This window comes from Tauraco erythrolophus, chromosome 14 (genome assembly GCF_009769465.1).
Source record: "Tauraco erythrolophus isolate bTauEry1 chromosome 14, bTauEry1.pri, whole genome shotgun sequence".
Taxonomy (NCBI): Eukaryota; Metazoa; Chordata; class Aves; order Musophagiformes; family Musophagidae; genus Tauraco; species Tauraco erythrolophus.
Window position 1 is genome coordinate 13,251,440 of NC_141478.1, and position 24,160 is coordinate 13,275,599.

Here is a 24,160-nt window from a genome sequence, read left to right on the forward strand (position 1 = left end):
CTGAGTCCTATACAAAAACCAAACTGTTCATTAAAGACATACTTTTATTAGCTTAAGTATAGGTAAATAATGGATTGCAAGAGGGATTTCACCTGATAGTATTAGTTACTGTAACACTTTTAAAGAAAAGGTTTTTATTTACACATTTGTCATGTCCCGCTGTGGTTGAGAGGGGTTAGTATCTGCAGCAGGCCTGTTTCTCTGACTCTTAAGAACATTTACAGTATGATGAACAAAATATTCTGACAGAAATTACTGTTGCTTTGTAGCAATAATACAGTCACCTAGACCATCCTCCCTGACAGAGAGCATATGTTATTTAGCTAAAAGCAGCCTTTATGTTTTCAGTAAGAATAGGTTTTGTTTACTACAGGTTGCAAAAGCTGCGTTCCAGAGGAACAATGATGCCTTAGATGCTGCACTTTTTTACCTTGCTATGAAGAAAAAGGCAGTGGTGTGGGGCCTGTTTAGGTGAGCTCTGCTGACTGTAAGTTTGATTAAATCTCAATTGAACCAGGAACGCAAAGCAGAACTTATTCAAGATTAGAGTTTAATTCACAGTGATGTTCAAGTGATTCTATGCTAAGGTTATGTAATAAGTAGTTGTATACATTGCATTTCTTTATGCAGGTCCCAGCATGATGAAAAGATGACTGCCTTTTTCAGCCACAACTTCAGTGAAGATAGATGGCGCAAAGCTGCTTTAAAAAACGCTTTTGCTTTGTTGGGAAAACAACGCTTTGAACAATCGGCTGCGTTTTTCTTGCTAGCAGGTTCACTGAAAGATGCTATAGAGGTATCCACTTTTGAGAAATTAAGTTTCAGTTTCTAATTTGAACTATGTAACTGTATCCTTACAAACTGTTCGCTGCTGGTCTTTCCACAAATTGTGGCCGCATAAATTATATGGTATGTCTACACATAAACCCCTCGTGCCCTGCAGACATACCATTTACCTTGACACTACTGTAAAAGCAGCTTGGAAGCTGATCTAAAGGCTAGAATAATTGTTCAGATACATCAGTCCTCAGTGGAAGCACTCTTGGGAATACCATGCATGACCCTTCTGGCAAAACTTCCTGTTTGATCAGCACAGTGAAGTTGTAGCACTCGGTTTAGCCTCCAGCTATTCTGTATGACCTATTACTACAATGTTAAGTAAACAAAGAAGTCAGAGTTCTCTTCTGAAGCAGCCCTGCCTTTTTTAGTGGAGCTGTGATATTGCCTGCCACAAAGGAGGTGAGAGCTGTAAGCAGGATCATAACCTATGCAGTACCTCTCAGGAGAGAATGAGAATTAGAGAACCTTTAGTTATCCTGCCTATTTATATGCAGTATGTTTGTCCTTACCTGAAAACATGAAAGATTTTTTTCCTTAGAGATGTAATTCTGCAGCTGAGGCTGTGTGAACAATATTTTACCATTTTACTAGGTAGAATAAAAATAAACATCTTTATCTTCTGCCATATTAATTTTTGACATGTTGATGTACTGCTGTGCATATCATAATTCCTGAAATAGAAGAAAGCACCCCTCTTTCCAAACACGGAAGAAAATATGTTACTTAGGTATATACTACTTATCACATTTTGACCCAAAGATTAATATATACTTTAAAGAACAGATATGATGAGAAAAAAAATTACCTGTTCTGTAAACTTCTGTTGCTATTCACTTCATTGTTATTTTAAAGAACTACCTTTCCCTCATAAAGCAACCTCTTCCCCACTTCTCATCATAGGTTTGCCTTGAGAAAATGGAAGACATCCAGTTAGCTATGGTTATTGCTCGTTTATATGAATCAGAGTTTGAAACCTCTGTCACATACACCTCCATTCTTTACGAAAAGATTTTGGGTTGCCATAAGGATGGAGCTGGGTTCAGCTGTACTAGACTGCATTCTGATCCATTTCTGAGAAGCATTGCATACTGGATAATGAAAGATTACACTAGAGCACTGGACACGTTATTGGAACAAACGCCTAAAGATGACGATGAAAACCCAGGTAAGGGAGAAACATTAGTCTGATGGGACCGACTTATTAAGACAAAGTAGAGAAGGAGAAATGCTTTCTGTGTATGTACGCCGTCCCTTCTCCTGAGATGCTACTATGCTGAAATTATTAATTGGCTAATGTGCTGGCTCGTTCAATTTCTTCTTCTTAAAAAGAAAAATATCTTTTTCCAATTTCCTCCAAGGACTTGTCTCCAATCCCCCAGTATTGAATTTAGTTCTGCTGTCAGATAAGCTCAGGAGGGCCTCCTTTGTTTGGTACTTCCCTACAATACCTCTCTGCTACTGAATACTGGCTAGTCTTTATTCTACTGGACTTAAATTCTAGTTCTTGCTTCTAGGAATTAGCAATGTTCTAGCAGGATTTCCTATCCTGTCTCTTCTGAGATTAAGTGGCTACGTAGATTTCTGGGGCATATTCCTTCCCTTGGGGAAATCTCTACCTGGCTGATCATCTCAACTTTTTTTAGGCTTAGCTGAGTGGAATGTAACAGTGAGGCAAATGAGAGAATTTAGTATCTTTCTACTCATCCAGCTCATACCTTTAATCTTTTTGTGGGGAATAAGCAATTCTTTCATTTTGCTTTGTCAACTAGACCCAAAACCGTGGTTTTGTGTTTGCACAAATCTCTGTGTTAAAACAAAACGTAGGAAATAACACAAAGCAGAATAATACCATTTTAAAGCCGTTTTCAATAAATGTTATGTCTGTTTAATTCCTTAGTTATTGTCAAGTCATGCAATCCTGTGGTGTTCAGTTTTTACAATTATCTTCGGACTCACCCTTTGCTCATCCGAAGATACTTCAGCTCACCAGAAGGGACTTTGGCCACCTTAGGTCTAAAAACTGAGAAAAGCTTTGTTGATAAAATTAATCTTATAGAAAGAAAATTATTCTTCACTACTGCAAACGCTCATTTTAAAGTGGGCTGCCCTGTACTAGCTCTTGAAGTCCTTTCCAAAATTCCAAAAGTAGGAAAAAAGCCTACTATAGCTGCAGAGAAAAGTTCATCTAGTCCTCCAATACAGGCTGGTGTTTCAGATTCCAAAGCCCTAACGGATGGTGCTGGAAGTGGTGATATAGACTGGTCAAAGCCATTTTCAACTTCCTTTGCTTTGGAGAACACGGTCGAATCTTCAGCACAATTTGACTGGAGTCAACCAGCAGTAAAATTTGATGATGAACCCCTTACTCTTGATTGGGGTGAAGACAAAAATGGGTCAGATGAAGAGGACAAGGATGTTGGTATAATGATGAAAAACTCAAAATCTGATTCTAAGAACAAAGAAGATGATGAGAGAACCTCAGACATCAACATCCCACAGACACCACAGGTGGAGGTTTCTGATCCAGAAGACACTGAAGTTGATGTTATTGCTGAACAACTGAAGTTCAGAGCCTGTTTGAAGATCCTTATGACTGAACTGAGGACTTTGGCTACAGGTTATGAAGTAGATGGAGGAAAGCTCAGATTTCAGCTGTACAACTGGCTTGAAAAAGAGATTGCTGCTATGCATGAAATATGCAACCATGACACAGGGGGCAAAGACTATTGTAAAACATACACCAAAGTAAACGGGGATCTACTTGATCATGATGATATCATGGATAAGCCAGACATTGGTTCGTACGAACGGCACCAGATAGAAAGGCGTCGGTTACAAGCAAAACGAGAACATGCTGAAAGACGAAAGTGGTGGCTGCAGAAGAACCAAGCTCTTCTGAGAGTTTTTCTAAGTTATTGTAGTCTTCATGGGGCACAAGGCGGTGGTTTAGCATCTGTAAGAATGGAGCTGAAGTTCTTGCTGCAAGAGTCACAGCAGGTAAAACAAATCCAGCTAATTTCTGTTCACAAGTGTGAACTGTGCTGGACTGTCAGTTTTGTCAAATGCTTAAGTTTGTGCCTAGATAGATGCTGCTTATGTTCTGCAAGTCTAAGGGGAATAAACAAAAGAATTATGTTTGTTTCCACTTGAGAAACTCAGATTAGTGCAAATTTAACTTTTGTTATTAAACTCAGACCAGGGAGTATTATTGTCAGCTCATACTAGTGCAAGTGCATTCTTAGTGTTTCTTAATAGACAATCCAAACACTTCCTAATGAGCTATATAAAAATAGCCTTACCACACTAAACAAAAAAGGTTCCAGCAAACTTGGCTATCAGGTCTTATCCATGGTATTATAGTCAATAAGAATTTACTTTTGACATCAGTCACAGTAAAATCTTGTCTGTACTGATTATTTGAGGCTTTGAGCAACCTGGTGTAGTGGAAGGTGTCCCTGCCCATGGCAGGGAGGTTGGAACTTGATGATCTTTGAGGTCCCTTCCAACCCTAACCATTCTATGACTCTGTGATTAGACAGTAGTGGAAAAAGATAAATAACCCTGGAAAAACATATAAGATGTAAAATTATCTTTTTTTGTCTTAACTTTTTTGCCTTAACTCAAGCAATAATTTTAAATATAATCTTTTCTTTTAAAACAGGAAACTACTGTAAAACAACTTCAGTCTCCACTTCCATTACCCACAACACTGCCGTTGCTTTCTGCAAGCGTAGCATCCACAAAAACTGTGATAGCTAATCCTGTGCTGTATTTAAACAACCACATCCATGATATTCTTTACACTATTGTGCAGATGAAATCACCACCACATCCTAATATTGAAGATGTCAAGGTAATGAAAAGCTTTTAGGAAATGCTAAAATGGGGAGTAAGCACGCAAAAACAAAATGTGGTGTTTGAGTTAACTTTTCAATGCTTACCCTTTCACAATACTGACCTCCTCCCTTAAGTCTGGTGAAATTAAAATGCTAATTAACCACTTGCTTTCTGACATTTTTTTGAATCTGATTAGTTCCCTTTCATCCAAATTCTGGTCATACTCAGGAAACTATTCCAAATGTGAATGTTCACTAAAACACTGAAAGCTTGGCTCTTAAAACAACATGGTCGTGTAAGTTAACTAATTATTATCATTCTGGTCAAATCCTGTAGGGAGATTAATGAAAGCAGAGATGGGAGACTGTAAGTTATGTTCTAACCTTCTATTAATATAGATATTATAAACCTTACTCTACCGTGAATTTCCTCAAGTGACCTGGTTTTTAAGGAATTACTTTGACACTATACTCTGAGGTGAATAAATTCTGTTCATATTCAGTAAATAGAGGGGTAAAAAGCCAAGAGCCTGAGACTATGACAAAGTTAATTAGTAAGAAGCTAAATCATGACTTTGTACATTTAGATCAATATTCATATTAATTACATTAATTTCAATTTCTATTGGCTAAATGAAAGTAGGGAAAAATCAGGAAACTAAATGGGTTGTCCCACTGCAAGGCAGTTAAGTTTCTAAAACTGTAACCCAAGCTCATTTACATCTCATTTTCTTTCTTATATCAGTTGACTCCTTTGCCATCCTGCATTATGCTACAGCAGAATCTTTCTTACTCTAAAAACTCATACTTCACATGCATTTTCTTTTCAAAGAGAATTCAGAAAAAAGAGCTGACTCTTCCTAACTGCAAAGCAACTGCCTAGATAATTCATAGCTTTAATCTAAGGTCTAGTATTTGATTAATGGAAAGATAGTAGGAAAAGATGGAACTGAACACAGGATGCATTTTAAAAGTTTACATGTTTAACAGTACCTTTTTCTTCACATTGTGGATTTCCTCGGAGTTTCCAAGAAATCCGTGCATTTCTTCTGTTTAAGAACTGGAGTGTTTCTGTTGCATTGTGAGGCAATAAGGGAGTATTATTCTTGTTACTCCTGGAGACTTCTGGAAATTTATAAGCACATAGCTGAGGTAAAAAAAGAGATTATAGATAAAACATCATACAATTATTACAAAAACTTTTATATTTTATGCGTATTGAGCAACTACTACTACATTGAACTGTGATGGTATATAATAAGGCTTCCAGGAACCATTCTATCAAATTCATTATCATAACAGGATATACTTAGTCACTCCTTCAGTATACTCATTCATTGTGGCAGTTCTGTATTAGAATAAAGTTAATTATCTTGATATTAATATTAGAAGGTTTTGACTGCAATCAAATGATCTTGAACAAGCAGTTGTCATTTTCAAAGTACTGCATTGTAAGCTTTAACGCTCAGATACTATTTCCTGCACTTGATTTAAAACTAGGACATTCCTGCATAACACATCTCCAATGCTATTTAGAAAGAATTGTAGTTTACTCACCTTTGATATAAAACTTACGTATAGCTTATCGGCTGTTTTTATTTTAGGTGCACACACTTCATTCTTTAGCAGCTTCACTTTCTGCATCCATTTATCAAGCACTATGTGACAGCCACAGCTACAGGTAAAAATGGAAGTTTTCTTACAGTCCTACATTTGGAATATACATTGTGTATCCAAAATGGAAATTCTTCATGCATGTGTCTAAAAATGGGATTAAATATCTGTGTGTGGATATAGATACTTATACAGTTTACACGTTGCTGGCTTTGATATGCCAGTTTACACAGATAAAGTAACACCAATCTACTAATCTTTCAGATTTTTCAGTAAATAACAGGAAAAATGTGGTGTCACTCTCACCTGAATGGGGGTGCAGGGGAAACATCTGAGCCGAACTGAAGTCAGGTTTCAGGCAGTTTATATTTCAAACTGGAACTGGAAGAGAATGCTGTAAAAACATTAACAAATATTCTTCAGAACAAATATATTTTTAAATTTTTGAAAAAGCCTTTTTCATATCAGGAGCTATGCACATAACATATTAAAATTGATAATGTCACATAGAAACATTTCAAGTTTTAATAAACTTTTTATTTTTTATATCATTAAATTATAAAATTCTTGACTTAGTCCTATAGAATTTTAAATGTTGCATTTTCTGATTAAAATGAGAAGCATGCATATACACTATACTTCATTACAAAAATATTATAAAATCCTTTCTCATCAGAAAAAAATTAATTTGTATTTAGCAGTCAAACAGAAGCAAATCAGTTTACAGGGATGGTTTATCAAGGACTGCTTTTGAGTGATCGACGCAGACTGAGGACAGAGAGTATTGAAGAGCATGCAACTCCAAACTCATCTCCTGCTCAGTGGCCTGGTAAGACAAAAATAAGGTTACTTTTAGCACCACTGGACCAGCTCCACATTTCAAAATTATCTCACTGTCCTGTAATAACAACAGATGAAACGATGAATGATCAGTGACAGATAAGTGTTTCTGATTTAGTTATCAAATTAATAACAGCCTTTAACTTTTTCATGTATGAAATTAAATAAGAATAAACTTTCTATATGGCAAACATCTTGCTTGAAGAAGAGACCATTATCTTTAGTATAAACTCAATAAGCTGATAATTTGTCATCCTAAAATGTTTTCTTCCAGTCTGCCCCATCCTCTAGGCAAAGCTATTTCTGTTAGCTGTTTCTAAAGTACAGTCTCATATCTGTGCTTTACTTGGTGTTGGTATCAAAACAACTACTCCTGATGTGGGAGCATAAATGTTGTATTTTGAGGTCAACTGTGGAAACAGGGCAGGAATTTCATAGGCGAGCTCAACTGTCCATGGTGTTTACAAAGAGGTACAATGCAAGAGTCCCAGACCAAAGAAGGCGTTTTAAAATTTTGATCTTTTTAAGAAAAATATTAGTAGTATGCTTCATCTAAATAACAGTATCATGTGGCTATTAGTATATGTTTAACATAAAATGTAGAGGTGAAACATTTCCTTTTTTTCCATTTGTACTCCTACTCATTTAACAAAGAACTTTACCTCTTTTCTCTTTGCAGGTGTGAGTTCACTTATAAATCTCTTAAGTTCATCTCAGGATGAAGATCAACCAAAGTTAAACATCCTACTTTGTGAAGCTGTTGTAGCTGTTTACCTGAGTCTCCTTATACATGCCCTTGCAACCAATTCATGTAATGAATTATTTCGACTAGCAGCCCATCCTTTGAACAGTCGAATGTGGGCTGCTGTTTTTGGTGGAGGAGTGAAACTTCTTGTAAAACCTCGAAGGCAATCAGAAAACATTCCAGGTACTTTAAAGGTCATAGTAATGATTTGCATTTTGTACCTTTTAGTAACCTAGTAGGAGAGATTTCCTTCCTTTTAAAGAGAAAGGCCAAGCGAGCACAATTCAACTATCTACTGCTCAGAAAACTGTTACATTACTTAAAAAGCAGAAAAAACATTAGTCTTGTAGTTGTCCTTTGTAACGGCACCCAGCACATTTTGAATTTGCCATAAAAACTGTACCGTTACTATATTGCTATTATTACTATTAGATGCTTGCTTAGAATACTTTTCAGGACTTTCAGTCATTATTTTTCAGTGAAAAAAAAAGATGGTATGAATCAGTGTTAATACCTATGGTTTTCTGTACACGAGAGATGACTGTTATTGCTTAATGACTGTAGTAACTTGGAAATAGTATTTCTGAAACCAATGTCTATTGCAAGGTAGGATTTCACCTTGCACAAGACTACAGAGAAGAAATATCAACTTCATCTCAGAAAAAATAGTTCATGTAATATGTAAGCTCGAACTAAAAGCAGGAATTTTGCAAAGACAGATGAGCATGTCTTAGTATACTGCATGAAGAAAGGCAAAAGTGGAGATGGAATTCAGGCTCTGGAGACAGGCAGATACAACCATTTGTCATAGACTTCACGCTGCAACAATACTGAAAATCACACAGACCTTCAAAACAACAATAGGCTTGAAACGTGTGCAAAAATTAGGTGTTTCATATCTCAAATATAAAACAAAACAGTTACAAGGCAATTCTAAGCATGCACAACAGATCTTCGTCATTCATGGAATAACTTAAACTCATTTAGGGCGCTTGTTTTCATAAGAAGTTAACATGAATAACTTGTATAAAGACATGTCTTTGAGATGTATTCTGCTTTCCTTTAACCTACAAGCTGCTACAGCTTCTGATGTTTCAGAGGATGGTAATGAAGGTTTGTAAAAGCTTGCAGTGTAGATGAATGTTAGTTTTTAAATATCTAGCTCCTTTCTTATAAAGTAAGTGTGATCTTCAGTGTTGCCTGGCCGATAACACTTTGAAAAACAAATCTCACATTAGTATTTGATAACTATTAAGACATTTTGAATCATAACACTTTAAAATAGACTTGAGTTGTCAAAAAGCCTGTCTATTCAATTTTCTTCGCTATCTTAAGAGTTCCTTGGCTTATATTTTGAATAACTATGACTACTTATGAAGTTTACAGTTTAGTGAAATTTTATATATTACTTTTATTTCTCCTCAAAATTTCTTAATATCTTTTTTAATTGCTTTCTTGAGAAATTTTTCAGCTAAAAGCTTTTTACTTAAAAGTAAAAAAGATCCTGAGAACAATCCAGATAATAAAATGTATTTCTCATGATACAACTAATGTATGTCACAGTTACTGAATGTAACATAAGTGAATTCTTCGTATGATTACACTTACTTTATTTAGACTGCCTTTGATTTCTGAATCAGTAGACATTAGACCAATAACAATGGTTTTAGTTGCTTCAATTGTAAAATACAGCCATTTCTAAAGATGCAATACTCATATCAGCTTTTCAAATTACCTGAATTTAGCACCACCTCTTCCATCAGAAGAAATGGATAAACATCGTCGTCGGTTTAATATGAGAATGCTGGTGCCAGGAAGACCAGTAAAAGACAGCACTGTACCACCACCAGTACCTGCAGAACGGCCCTCTTACAAAGAAAAGTTTATTCCTCCAGAACTCAGCATGTGGGACTATTTTATGGCAAAGGTAATTTAAAATGGAAAATATAAGTTAGAGTTCATAAAAGCATATTTCTTCTCTGTTAAAGTTTTAAAGGACAAAAATAATGTGAAAATTTTGAGTGCTCTTTGTAGTAAGCTGCAGAACGTTATCCTTGTAATAAAAGATGAAGAGCCTACGAGTCTATCACTTAACCTTCAAAACACATCTCTTGCCAATAACAGAGATTAACACTTCCCCTTGTTACTTGTTTATGTTCTAGGGAAACTTATTTATAGGTTAAGTTGTTGTCATATAAACTCTATGACAGTGATAACTAAAGAAGAATTGAACATTAAGAGATCAGAAAATTGCTTTTATAGCAGACTTCTATTTTGCATTGCAGCCATTTCTTCCTTTATCAGACAGCGGTGTTATATATGATTCTGATGAAAGCATCCACAGTGATGAGGAAGACGATGATGCTTTCCTCTCTGATGTACAGATTCAGGAACACAAAGATGCGAATTCTTACAGGTTAGCAGAATTTGCTGTTATTTTAGAAGAATTATGTCATGTGCTTAACTTTTTCTTCCAAATTAAAGAAAACACAGGTCCTCTGCACCCTCCTGTTCAAGTCAAATAATTTTAGTATTGTGGATAGACTTATCTGTGGCACTGGGATTACAGAAGTCATAAATTCTCATCACAGTAACAGTTCCCCATTTACTTGCCTAAAAAAGGGGATTAGCTGTGTGTTTTGTGTTGGGGAGAGGAAAATCCAAATTAAAAACCCCTATCTTCGCTTTTAAGACAGAAAGAACACAAGGTCCCACAATGCCAGCTCTAGAATGATGTTACTGATTCAAGCATGACCTTTAGTTTTCGAATAAGGGACAGATTAAATAGAACGCTTAAAAGAGAAAGTGTTGCAAGATAAAAATGAAATTAAGTGGATGACTTCAGCGTTATAATAATAGAGAAAAATTATGGCTCTTTTATGTGTTCTTCAAGTCTCTCGTTAGTCCTTACAGTTATACTGTACAGGATCTGTACCTTTAGTATCTGTGAGACTCTTTCAGTGTGAAAGCTGCTGCTGTGAACGCCACTCAAGTAATCTCCTGTCTGTATTCATTGTTATTTCATGGAGAATTTCAGGAGGCGTTTCAGGGGGCTTGTACTTAACCCCCAGTCTGAAGAGGTTTACACGTGCACGTGCTTTAATTTGGGGGAAGAGTACAATAATCCGGGATCTGTGTACTTGGTAGAAGGAGAAAAACATTTGCAGATAATTCTGTTAATGTTGTTTTAACACAACTACATCTATTCTTTCGATACAGCTGGGCTCTTCTGCATCTGACAATGGTAAAATTAGTTCTGCACAACGTTAAGAACTTCTTTCCCATTGCTGGTCTGGAATTCACTGGTATGTTAAATTCTGCTTTACATTTTAGTCTTCTGTATAAGTGGCTTTCTGTCACTTTTTAGTTTTCTGTGCTTTTTAGTTTTCATTTTTTAATTTAAATAATTTAATGCATTATTTTTTACAATTGCCAACAAGTACATTTCATAGATTCATAGATTTCTAGGTTGGAAAAGACCTTAGAGATCATCGAGTCCAACCATCCCTAATCCCCATTAAACCATATCCTCAAGTAGATCATCCACCCTATTCTTAAACACATCCAGGGATGGGGACTCAACCACCTCCCTGGGCAGCCTATTCCAGTGGCTGACAACCCTTTCAGAGAAGAAATACTTCCTAACATCCAACCTGAATCTCCCCTGACTAAGCTTATGCCCATTTCCTCTTGTTCTATCACCCATCACTAATGTAAAGAGTCCTTCCCCCACCTCCCCACCATCTTTTCTCAAGTATTTATAGGCCGTAAATTTCTTTTCAAGATTTTTTTTTTTTTGGATGGTTGTATTATTCTGGGTTTTTATACACACTGTAAACTTAAATGATTTTTTTCTCTAAGCCTTTCTCTATTAATATTTCTGTTTAGATCTGCCTGTGACATCACCATTGGGCATTGCTGTAATAAAAAATTTGGAACACTGGGAACAGATCCTTCAAGATAGAATGGACCAGTTTGAAGGCCCACCACCAAACTACATCAATACTTATCCTAGTGACCTTGGCGTAGGTGCAGGACCAGCTATTCTCCGCAATAAAGCAATGATTGAACCTGAAAACACACCATTCAAGTAAGTATTTTTTTCCTAGCAAAAACGCCTTCCTTGATCATAGAAATACTAAAGATTATTTCCACCTAAAGTTAAACAGCCAAATGGAGGTTGGCTAGGTCCGAGTTCTAGCCAATGCTTTACAGAATCCACTTTCCCACATCCCTTTCTTCCTTCTTATGCAGCTGTCTCCTGCAGCAGCCTTTACTTACTATGCCGTGCCTTTCACAACTGCAGTGAGAAAGGAAAATAAGAAGGAAAGAGCAGAGCTTGGAGGACTACAAATCAAGGGCAATGGCTGCTGCTGGGAAGACCCTATTCAACCTCTTTTACTGTTCCTCCAGTAGCAGCTGTCTCCTACCCTACCTCAGCAATAAAAGAAAAAAATTATACAGTACGTGCAGTTGTCAAGAGGAGAGAAAGTTGTAGTAAGGTCCTTGTAAAGCCAGTCCTTCTGTGTTTAGGCCAATGGCGTTCCTGCAGGTGTCTTTAAATGCAGATAGTGAACCTCAAATCTGAGGCAGTGAATTTTGACTCATAGGAGCTAAATATTTGAGAATTCTTTTGAATAATGAAAGAAATATGTAAGGAAATTCTGTAGGGTCAGCATAATTCCAACATAAAAGCAGTTTTAGTAGAGTGCAAATACAGATATAAATGCAAGTCAGCAGATTAAACTGTAGTACTTGGAAGTTATATTACTAAAATAGATTTAAAAAAAATGTAAAAAAAAAAGTACCTTTTGATATTTGCCTTGAAAAAATTAGAGCTTAAACTTTGGATGGTTTTTTTTTTCTTCAAATTGGAATTTCATCTAAAGTCATGCAGAGTCATCTTATTTTTTTTGTCCACCTTTAATTACATTGAAGTTTTTTCCTCTTTTTTTCCACCCCTCACCTTGTGTTATCCAGATCAAAGGATTATTCAGCTCTTCCAGCAAAAAGGCTGTGGCATTTTCTTGTGAAGCAGGAACTTCTTCAGGAGACTTTCATAAGATATATATTCACAAAGAAAAGAAAGCAAAGTGAGGTAAACAAAGGACGTGATTGTTTTCTAAAAGAAAGCTCAATTTTAACTGTTCCTCAGTCTCTTCAGTATTTTAGTTTTTCTTTCCTTTTTTTTTTTTTGTTGGCTTTTCTATTTTCTTTCTTCGATTTAACTGTGTTTGGATTTTTTTTTTTTTAAATCAACATGACTGCCATGTTGTTTATTGAAATATCAACTGAACCAAGTATTTTTAGACAAGACATATCTCACCTTACCTTTATGTATTTGAATACTGTCCTAATAAAGAAACAGAACATTTGCCGTAAAGGTAATAAGCAAATAAATTTGACTATTCATATAATATTTTTTGTGTGTCATTGAAAAAGAAATTTAAATGAGCTATTACTTTGTGTATATGTATATATGCATGAGTAATATATACATATAAAAGTAATATTATATAGTAATATATAATATGGGGCTTTAAGAATTGTACCAGTTACAACTGTAATGAGTTGTAACTGAAAATTTAAACCAACACAAGTACCATGGGAAATAAGTATACTATTCAGTATCTTTAAGAATTCCTGTAAGTATGGAGTTTATGTGTGTATTACTCCTCCATTTATTTACTATATCATACATTTTGTGTTCATCTAGGAGGCATTACATTTTAAGTGAGTTTGTTTAGATTCCTGTCTTAGTTTCTGTGCCTTTTATAAAAAGTTGAAGATACATTTGTCATCATTTACTGACAGAGTGGCCTTTAAAATCTAGTTTGGAATGTTTCATTCTTTTTTTATATTTGTTTGTGCATGTGTTTTGTGTTTGTGACTGTGTGATGTTATGTAGTCTGTAGAAGATCGTGTGGAGCAGGTCAAACAAAACTGCGTAGCAGAAGATCACAAAACCAAGGTAGTATCCCTTCTCCCAAACCTCTAGCACATTCTTAAAAGTTCTGTGGAACTGGCTTTTCTTTCTCTAATGTGACTAACAGAAGCTGTATGTTCTGTGTAGTCTGTGTGGCAGGCTTTTAATCAGTGAATTAACTTTGGATGTCCTGATAATTGGGATGAGTGAACACCTTGTAAATAGTGTTGCACACACAACTTTGTGTTTCTTACATTCCAATATAACTTTTGGCTTCTAGAACACCAAAGAGTATGAGAAGGCTAAACTTTAGCTTCCTAAACAATGCTGAGGCCACTGAACTTTTCTTGCATGAATTTTGTACAGATTTTTGCAGTCTGAATGTACCACTACAAAATGGATTCTCATGCTAATCGAAATTTCTTATAAATGTTTTGTAGGTTGAAGCGGATCTTGGCTACCCCGGAGGAAAAGCAAAAATCATTCACAAAGAATCAGATATGATAATGGCATTTGCAGTTAATAAGGTAAGCCTCAAATACTATAATAAGTGCAATAAAAAGATCTTACAGTTAGTATAAATTTTCTATTTGTGCTGCATAGGCAAACAGCAACGAAATTGTTTTGGCATCTACACATGACGTTCAAGAGCTTGATATTTCCGCTCTACTGGCTGCTCAGTCATTTATATGGATTGGGGAAGAGTATGACAGAGAGTCTAAAAGGTAAGATTGTTTCTTTGTGGTTATATTAAGAGTATTGGTTTGCTGTGAGGCTACATATACGATACATAAGCACAAGTGAATCATACAAAAAAGGTTAATTCCTCTTCTTCAGTAGGTTTCAGATTGCTTTACAAAGGAGCGAGGAAAGGCAAAAGAATATTACTGTCTGGAGAAACTAAGGTTTTGAGGGCCTTGAGTATTCTGGGTACGTCTGCACTGCACAGAGAAGGAAAATCCCATGGTGCATGAGCAAAGAAAGTTCTACCTTAGAAACACTGCAGTTGCATCATGGCAGTGCTGAGGCCAGTTGTGGTAGCTGATGCAACAGCCTGAATTGCTGTCTCCTCCATTACTGTGCTGAGAACTGTGAATAGCTGCAGCAAGCACTCATCTGTACCACACTCCATTGCACAGAATAGATACACATATAGACACGCCGCTCCGGAATATTCCAACAGTATTCTTCTCCAGAGAGCTTATATTCTCAAGATCTGTTTACCACAGTTAGGATCATCTGTTGAGATTAAACACAAATAGCTTTGGAGCACATGGAGAGCATTTGTGCAATATAAGTGCAAGAATTAACCAATTTATAGTCTTATTATAATCACTTCCTCTACCCACTGCCATTAGGCTCTTGACAACGAGATAAGCAAACAGCATTAGTAGCAGAGAAACATTTGTTTAAAGCAGAACACTGCTGTTCTTTTACAGTTCTGATGATATTGACTTTCGTGGTTCTACCACCACACTCACTCAGTCAACCGCACCATCTTTTGGAGTGAATCAGATACAACCGTCTTCATCTATGCCCTGGTTAGGCAGTGGTCAGACTAGCACCGGAGCTGGTGTGGTAAGTACTTTTGTTGTGTGCAGCTCAGGAGACTCTTACTTTTTTTTAGTGTATTATTTAGTAGAGAGACCTACTTTGCATCAGTCGTCATACTGTTAATTCAGTGTTGACATAAAAAGCCTACAATGACCATGATCTGGCCAAAAGAAGGCCAAACTAAGCACTGTCTTGTATATTGTGGCATAGAATTATTGTGACACAGAAAATAATGGGACAATGAGATAGAACCTGGAGTTTCTGGGGACAAAACAAAACAAGCAAACAAACAAAGCAAGCCAACCAGAACAATCCCAAACTTTCAATTATTGCATTGGGACTAATATCAAAAGCATACACACCAGCATGTGCTTAGTTCTTTGTATAATAGAAGATAATAGTAATACTGTTTAAACTTTCATGTCTAAAAAAGCTGTCTTAAACAGGCTTTAATTACTATACTGCAACTAAACATAATTAGATGCAAACACTGTTAGAAGCTAACAGGCGTTTTTTTAACTGGGGGACACTCACCGTGTAGTAGGATAAGCAAATCTGAAGAGTGTGTTTGTGTCTTTTTTTCAAAATTATTTTCATTTTTCTTTTTTTTATATGAAGCTTATTAAGAGAAATCTGAATAACGTCAAGAGAATGGCTTCACATCCAGTCCATCAGTATTGTAAGTGAATCACACTTACTAGTATGGAGTAGATAATTTTCTATAAAATCCTGTAGTATTAATGAACATCTATCTTTTAATCTTAGATCTTACAGGAGCACAAGACGGTAGCGTTCGAATGTTTGAGTGGTCAAGGCCACAGCAATTGGTATGCTTCCAGCAGGCTGGAAACGCCAGGGTTACAAGGATGTATTTCAATTCCCAGGGCAATAAGGTAAGTACAACATTTTTTTTATGAATAAGGAAACATTTGGTTGTGCTATGACCTCTGAAACAGTTTTAACTGTTGACACACAAAATTGTTAAGATGTCCTAGAATGAGGTCATAAGCAGTATCATATCATTTGTTTGGCTGCATATGGAAGCTTTGTAACCCTTATTCTCCTTTCTCTTCTCTCAGCTTCACACTGCTATCCCTATATCCCATTTCAGACTTCAGACTTTGTTCTCCCTCTTCTGAAATCTGTGTTCCCATGCAGTGACCTTTTTAAATAAAACATATAAAAAAAATTGAGCTTATTGATTTTGTAGAAGCAAACTTTTATCAGTCTAGGCACAGGTCTTCAAGAACTGCTTCACACTTTGCATTCTGGCCAAGACAAAGTTTTGACAGAATGCATTGCCTAGAAGATATATGTAATACAACCTATTAGTTGAAGAATGTAAATATACTCCAGACAGTGGAGAGCAGAAAGAGTACAAAAGAGCCATGCACTTTGGCCAGAAATTACTCTGTGCGGTATACGAGATGCAGAAAACAATGGATAAAGAAAAAAATTGGGAGGAATACCCACCTCTTCAGTTTTCATGTTGCCCATTCTGTTACTGACAAACTATTTAACTCCATTATAGTTGAAAGCCATAAAAAATGAATTAAAGGAGTTTGGGCATGACTGTAAGATAGGAAAATATAAACCAGCAAAAGCTCGACATTTAGAAATAGCTGGAAATATAAAGTATCTCACAGCATGCCTATTTTCAGGTAGCATAAAATCTCATTTAAACTTTTTTTTTTTTAAATGTGTTTTGATTATGTTTTGAGATATTGCAATCTTCACATCACATGGTAGTCAATTTTAAGCCAGAAATTAGGATGTACTAGTTGTCCCCACTGCTTCACATGGAGGTCACTCAGGCAAGACTCATGAAACCTGACTGAGAGGAGAAAACATAATTCTAAAAACCTTTTGTAAAATGTTTATAGGTATAGAATATGCAACACTGTCAACAAATACAACTCAGTCATTTTACTATTCATGATTTAGTACAGTCCTTCTGTAATCGTTCTTACCGTGCTTTGATGGCGTGCTGTCATGCATCTTACTTTACTAAGCATTTGCAAGTAGAGTCATGGAGTAACGATGCCTCTGTAAGCTTTAGCATTTAAAATTAGGATTTGAAAAACAAGTTTCCACACTTAAAAAGCCTCCGTTTCCAGAGAAAAGTTAGATATGTAGGAGAGCATCAGTCATTAAATAATCACTAAACAGTCAGCACTGAACTCGCTTGGCTTCTCATCTGCTTTTTCGTACCTGACAATCATTGTTTTTGATACTTAATGTGCAGGCATTGGTTTAGTTGGGTTTTTTCCTAAAGTCAGCTGTTTACTGGAAACAGCTTGTTTAATGGAAAAGATGAGGGATAGCGAGATTCCAACTGGACACGGGGAAAATTTTTCACACTGACAACAATCAGCCATTGGAATAATCTCGCCAGGGAAGTGGTGGATTCCCTGACATTGGACACTTCTAAGATTCAGCTGGACGCTGCTGGGCCCTCTTGTCTAGACTGTGCTTTTGCCAAGAAAGGTTGGACCAGATGATCCTTGAGGTCCCTTCCAACATGGTATTCTATGATGATATTGTTATGAAGTAAGCATCCAGTAACCAGTATATTATGCTAACAAATACAGTTTTTTCCCTGCAGTGTGGCGTTGCTGATGGTGAAGGATTTCTAAGTATTTGGCAAGTAAACCAAACCACCTCAAATCCTAAGCCCTATCTGGTAAGTAAAGGAAATTTTTAGTTGGTCTTGTTTTTCGTTCATAGAGGAAAATTAAGTCTTTGAGACTTCAGAGAGGCCAAGAGCATAAGAGTTTCACTGAGACATTTTCGATTTTGCTGCTTTTTAATTAACATACTTTATCAAAACAACTGTAGAGTGTCAATGAAGCATCTCTGGAAAGCTAACTGTACAATAACCGTAAGCTGCAATGTAATTACAAATACTACTTCAGCATTACCCTTGATTACATTAAAAAATCAGGGCTGACAGTAATGACTTTACAACTCCAAGACTTAGTAAAAATACACTTTTCAGTTCTTTTCACTGTTTCTTAACAGTACATGGAGACCATGCTTAATTTGAAATTCAGCCTATTGTGATTCACTACATTGTGGATTTGTTATAATTCACTTATTTTAGTATCTTTTTATTCTATACTGGATTTTTGCTACATTCTCTGAGGTTTCAAACTGCATTGCCCATCAGTTTTTAAACTTTGTTTAAAAGACTGCTTGTGTTATGTCATCAGTGACATCAAACTGATAGTAACTTTTGATGCAGACTGCAACTGGTAAGATTGCATCTTTTCTGTTTGTTTTGTTTTTAATAGAGTTGGCAGTGCCACAGTAAAACCACAAGTGACTTTGCATTTATAACCTCTTCAAGTCTAGTTGCTACATCGGGACAATCCAATGATAACAGGTGTGTTTAAAGAAACAATGAGGAATTTCACCAAAGCCACCTATTCATCTCCATTAACTTGCTTGCTCTTATGCATTAACGCGTGGCTGACGTTTTAAGGCTCGGTGTTCTAAGCTTGGTTACAGCTTGAACTTGCCAGATGATTTCTTTGAACATCACTCCTTCAGTCGTTTGTTTCCCAAATTTAGTTTTTGTGAGGAGCAGTCAATAGTTAACCGTTTTTTTCAAGATGTATTCCAAACGCAACTAGCTTGATGTAATGTTGTTGGCTGGGGGGAGAAATATGTTCAGCAAAGGCAAGATAATTCTTTTTCTCTGAAAAGAACACCCTCTATAATTTCTTGGTACAACCTAGGATTAGTACACATCTCAACAGTAGAAGATATAGTTCCACTAAGAAACATAAAAGAGCATAGAAAGAATTAAAGCTCTTAACTCTTTACATATGCTCTCCAATGACTGCAAACAGCCAAGGGCTCCTTGGCCAGTTCTGCCTTCTAGGCTTTGACATAAAACGTGAACACTGAGAGTCACGTCACCCCATGAATCACTTAGCAGCAGGCCATAATGATTTTTTTTCCCCCCCCTCAGAAATGTGTGCCTCTGGGACACTTTGGTTTCATCTGGTAACAATCTTATACATGGTAAGTACTACGGTGAAAATTAAACCTCTGCTTCTTATTGACTAAGGAAATGCAGCACCGTGTATGCATTTGGGGCAAAATTTGCACTGGGAACTGGTCTAAATATGTGTTGCAAGTTAATGTATTTACCAGGACTGGTACTATATAGCATTTAGCATGACATTAATCTGCTCTATATAGAAAAGCATGAAGAAAGAAGGTCATACATAAAGCTGGTTTTGTGACAGCACTAAAAGTCTGAAATACTTGAATATAGTCCTAAAAAAAAAGGTTAACAGCCAACTAATTAAGGCTGCATTATTGAACTCTTTCATGTATGCAGGCTTTCACTTAAACTGGCACTTCATTAATATACCCAGTACTCTGTTGAAGCACATTTGTGGGTAACAGTAGAAGCAACTCCTTCTGTCTCGAGTACTTGTCTTTGAGCACTTGGACTGGATTCTTAAAAAGATGTTTGTGTCTATTTGACCAAGTTCAATAATTTCATCTTTACGTAACGAACTAAAGCAAAATTCTATCATGTTGCACTTTGAAAGAAAAATACATACAAATCCAAATATAATATCCTGGGGGTTTTAAAAGAGCAAATTCAACTATCATAAACATCTGCAAACAAGTGCAGTACTTGAATAAACAATAGGTGCATTCTGAGATTCGTATTTTAAAACTAGCAGATTGCACAGAAATTCAGCCTCATTTTAAAGAAACAGAGTCAGGGCTCCTATGAATAATAGGTTAGGAAATTAGAATGTAATAGTAAAGTAATAATATTTACTATAATATATATAGTAGTAATTACTATAATAAAGTAATTAATATTTAATTTTTTAGTTCAGCTATACTATTTTTTTAACTCAGGAATTTAAGTGGACTTAATATGGTGAATTTTGTATTTTCTCAGTTTTTAAAATTCAGGTACATGTCGGTATTCCAAAATAAATTAGACTGCATATCATGCTTTCTTGTGCATTAGGTCTATATAGCTCTTAAAAGAGCAAAAAGCTGTCAGCTGATAAGACCTTAGCCATATGAAGGAATGCATCTGTGAAGTTAGAAAATACTCAGATAACACTTTATAGAAGAAATGCAATTTTAAGATTGAAAGCTACTTACAGTCTCAAATGTATTAAATTCTGACATCCTCCTTCTTCAGCCTTCACTTGTCATGACCACGGTGCCACAGTACTTCAGTACGCACCTAAACATCAGCTGCTAATTTCTGGAGGTAGGAAGGGATACATCTGCATTTTTGACATCAGACAGAGGCAAATCCTTTACACCTTCCAAGCACATGAATCAGCTGTCAAGGCCCTTGCACTGGATCCTTCCGAGGACTATTTTGTGACAGGCTCAGCAGAAGGTAACATGAAGGTAAGGAACAGGAGGAGCCGAGTTGTACAGGACAGTGTTTTTCTCTGAAGTAGTGCACTGACATACGTGATGAGCGTGGAAACAAAACCAAACCAAACCCAAACCTACATTTGATATATAGAATGTTTGGCTTACCTTTACAGTGTAAACATAAATATACCAATATCCTTCTACAGCAAGTAGGTTTTGTTCTCTGCTAAAGATGAAACAGTCTTTTTAAAGTTGTGTGACCGACTTTTACATGGATAAAGCAAAATGTGTGATTCTGAAATCTTAGTTTTATTTTTCTGTCTTAAAAGTGTTCTGATTTTGCCTTGGGATGTCTTTTTAATACAGGGGCGCTCAGTAACTTCCATGTTGTGTAAAGTTTCTGTCACACCAAGTTCTGTGTTTTCTGTTGATGCTGTAGCCCCAGACAGCTACTGAGATGTCATAGTAGTAAGAAACAAACAACAAAAAAAACCCAGAAATACAGTCCCTGTTTTAAAGGGTGTATTTCCCGAATGCGAAAGAAGGAAATACAAGAACTGGTGAAGAGAAGGAGAATACAATTTCCTTCCTTTTAGCTGGACTGCATACTGCTTAAAAGGTGCTTTCTGTGCCTTTGTACAGTTCGTGGCCCTGTCTTGATGAGGGCTCCTGCAGCTTAGGACACAACAGACAGCTCCGACAGCTGCGCTACCACTCTGCCTCCTTACTCATTATGCAGCTTACTCTGCAGCATTCCTTAGCAGAAAAGCATTTCCGGCTGCTGGAAAGCTGACAATAGTGATCCTGGATAAATGCAACCTGTCCATTTCTGCAGCTTGCATGGGGGGGAAGCTGGGAGGGGCACTACTGACCAGGTAACACAAGGCAGCTTCAGCCTGCCGAGTAACCAGTTGGTCCACGTCGAGGTAGCCTTACACCATCTTGCCTTGTGCTTCATCAGGAACCTCTCAAGACTCTCAGACTTGTAATTGTTGCTAACAGACAACAGAAAAATACCTTTTATCTTTGCTGAATAGGGTTTAGAACAGCCAGGAATCTGAAACATTAGGGAAAAAATACAAACCCGAGTTTTAATCGCCATTTGTCATTCTTTTCATACAGGTGTGGAGACTGACTGGCTATAACTTAATTCATTCATTTAAAAATGAACATGCTAAGCAGTCCATTTTCAGAAATATTGGTGCTGGCGTCACCCAGATTGAAACTGTGCAAGGCAATCGTATCTTCTCCTGTGGAGCAGACGGCACGCTGAAAATGAGGGTTCTTCCCAATGCTTTCAATGTACCTTCAGGCATTTTTGACATTCTGTAGCGTTATGTGAGCTAATCCTGGTTTTATATCATGTCCCTTTAAGTAGCTAAAATCACAGTGATACGCACTGTGGAAAGGAAACATTCTGTTTCCTTTCAAAGCAGTTACTGCAGCACTAAGTATTAGGGGGAAAAGATTTAAAAAAAAAAAAAAAAAAGACTTCTACCACAGGTATATTTTGAGTATGCCCATAAAGGATCACTGGGGTGGAAATGCATGTACTGTATTGTAAAAGCAAAGAATTAAACCCAGTATAGTCACAGTCATAGGTGGGGTTATTGCTCAGTAACCCACAAGCTGCATTTAGTAAGCGTATTGCAAAGATTCTGACAGCTGTCAGTCACTTAACAAGCACCGTGGCTCTACAAGTCAGTAAGCATTTCTGATGTGATTCTGATTATTTTTATTCCAATTTTTCCCACTAATTGAAGCATGTGTACAACTTCTCATTGTAAAATAGTTTAGTTTTAATTAAAGTTACTTAGTGTATTTGATTTTCACAAGAAAGTGTAATGGATACAAACGCCATGGAACACGTGCAATCGAGAACATACTGTGAGACGTATTTTTTTTCTGAGATTTTTTCCCCAGTTAGTATTAATACACAGTTGATACTGTAACTTGCACATCAACACGTTTTTAAATGCAATGTTTTTTAATTTGCACACTGTTTTCCTTTCTTTCTGACAGCTATGTTTTCTATTGGACACCTGCCTTTACTTTAGGAATGTATTGTAAGCACTAAATGGTTGTGGTGAAGACATCCATGATTCTAGTCAGCTTTTAGTTTTGAAATTCATTTGTCCAGAAAATACTTCACTAAATGAAGCTGTTAAGAGGATACCAATGGAACGTATAACGCCACATTTCAGATGAATGTCAGGCTTTATGTGGCCAGATAGTAAATAGTGGATAAACCTGGTAATTAAATTATTACCAGAGTATATTGTATAAACTATGCAGAGTTCAATATTGTTTGCTTGTAATATAACTAGCTACTGTTGTCAGATGTATTTTTCTGTTGTAAACAAAAAACATGTTCTTAAGAGACTGGAACAGATGTCTGCGTATTTAAATGTTAACAAACTGTCTTATTCCTCCAATGAAAATTTTGATGTCTGTGCTGTATTGTAAAATATACTAGAATAAAAAGTACCTTTCTCCAAAGGTGATTTTAAAGTGCAGGCTGTGAAGTATGGGAAATATAAAAAGAAAGAAGAGTAAATGTCATTGTTTAGTTTTTCCTTTGTAAGTTAAATAAATTACTTTTATTTCATGGAACAGTCCATTCCAGAACTCTTCTTTATATTTGAATAGATTTAACTAAAGCTCCAGTAGATTGGCTGGTTACTGCCTGAGCTAGCTTTAACTTGACCTCAGACTGTACTGAGATGAAAAACATTAGCTGTTTGCATTTTAAGTTCAGCTGTCCTAGAAAAGCATAAAGTTAACAGAATTTAATTGTTCATCTCCAACAAAGGGAGCTGCAAGAAACGCAGCCCGGTACCGTCACTGAGAAAAGAGGCAGAATTTGCTGGCCCTCCTTTCTCCAAGAGGTTGATGTGACAGGTTCAACGACGACATTCAGAAATCTAACATGATTTAAGATAGGAACATTATCTAGAAACTGTCACATCTGGCTTGAACTGTATTTGCCCAAGTATAGTGCTGAGGTTTTTATTTTTTTAGTCAAAAAGACTACTTGATTAGTACCATAATTCAATTTTTTAAAAAACACCACCACAACAACAGAAACTAAAAGAAAAAAAGAAAAAACACACTACACACCAAACAAAAACAGAGCAAACTAAAAAACCTACCAGCCAAGAAACCCCTCACCCCACAAAAGTCAAAAGAAGCCCACATACTCAAAACTGTAGCTCTGGACTGTGATGTGTTGCACTCTTTATAGTTAGCGATAGAATTCTTGGTATATGCATTTCACTGTATACACTAGTTCAAAGTATTAATTATGCTTTTTTGTTTCCCTCTGCATCTCACTCCGCCGCATGCCTGGCCTGAATCCTGGCCTTGGAGAAACCAGCAGGTATGCTGAGAACAGAGGCTGCAGCCCTGGCCCAGCCACCCCGGTACCACACA

The 24,160-nt window shown here is 36.4% G+C and overlaps 1 protein-coding gene across 13 annotated transcripts in view; it reads left to right on the forward strand.

The window, feature by feature from the left end:
- Positions 1-23,341, forward strand: part of DMXL2 (Dmx like 2) — a 55,037-nt gene extending 31,696 nt beyond the window's left edge. For 5 of the 13 annotated variants that reach the window (XM_086620370.1, XM_086620381.1, XM_086620375.1 and 2 more), the window contains 24 exons: positions 374-471; positions 631-796; positions 1,741-2,005; positions 2,738-3,837; positions 4,502-4,693; positions 6,281-6,357; positions 6,989-7,119; positions 7,810-8,058; positions 9,621-9,802; positions 10,161-10,291; positions 11,095-11,180; positions 11,764-11,965; positions 12,856-12,973; positions 13,784-13,846; positions 14,242-14,328; positions 14,405-14,526; positions 15,241-15,379; positions 15,974-16,034; positions 16,121-16,248; positions 17,961-18,038; positions 18,649-18,740; positions 19,332-19,384; positions 20,541-20,758; positions 21,851-23,341. In XM_086620370.1, the coding sequence (XP_086476496.1) occupies positions 374-471; positions 631-796; positions 1,741-2,005; positions 2,738-3,837; positions 4,502-4,693; positions 6,281-6,357; positions 6,989-7,119; positions 7,810-8,058; positions 9,621-9,802; positions 10,161-10,291; positions 11,095-11,180; positions 11,764-11,965; positions 12,856-12,973; positions 13,784-13,846; positions 14,242-14,328; positions 14,405-14,526; positions 15,241-15,379; positions 15,974-16,034; positions 16,121-16,248; positions 17,961-18,038; positions 18,649-18,740; positions 19,332-19,384; positions 20,541-20,758; positions 21,851-22,060 (4,248 nt within the window). In that variant the 3' untranslated portion in view covers positions 22,061-23,341. Of the gene's footprint in view, positions 1-373; positions 472-630; positions 797-1,740; positions 2,006-2,737; positions 3,838-4,501; positions 4,694-6,280; positions 6,358-6,988; positions 7,120-7,809; positions 8,059-8,949; positions 8,989-9,620; positions 9,803-10,160; positions 10,292-11,094; positions 11,181-11,763; positions 11,966-12,855; positions 12,974-13,783; positions 13,847-14,241; positions 14,329-14,404; positions 14,527-15,240; positions 15,380-15,973; positions 16,035-16,120; positions 16,249-17,960; positions 18,039-18,648; positions 18,741-19,331; positions 19,385-20,540; positions 20,759-21,850 lie in introns of those variants that run through there. The other 8 variants (XM_086620374.1, XM_086620382.1, XM_086620383.1 and 5 more) reach the window with 6 other exon arrangements.
- The last annotated feature ends 819 nt before the right edge of the window (positions 23,342-24,160 follow it).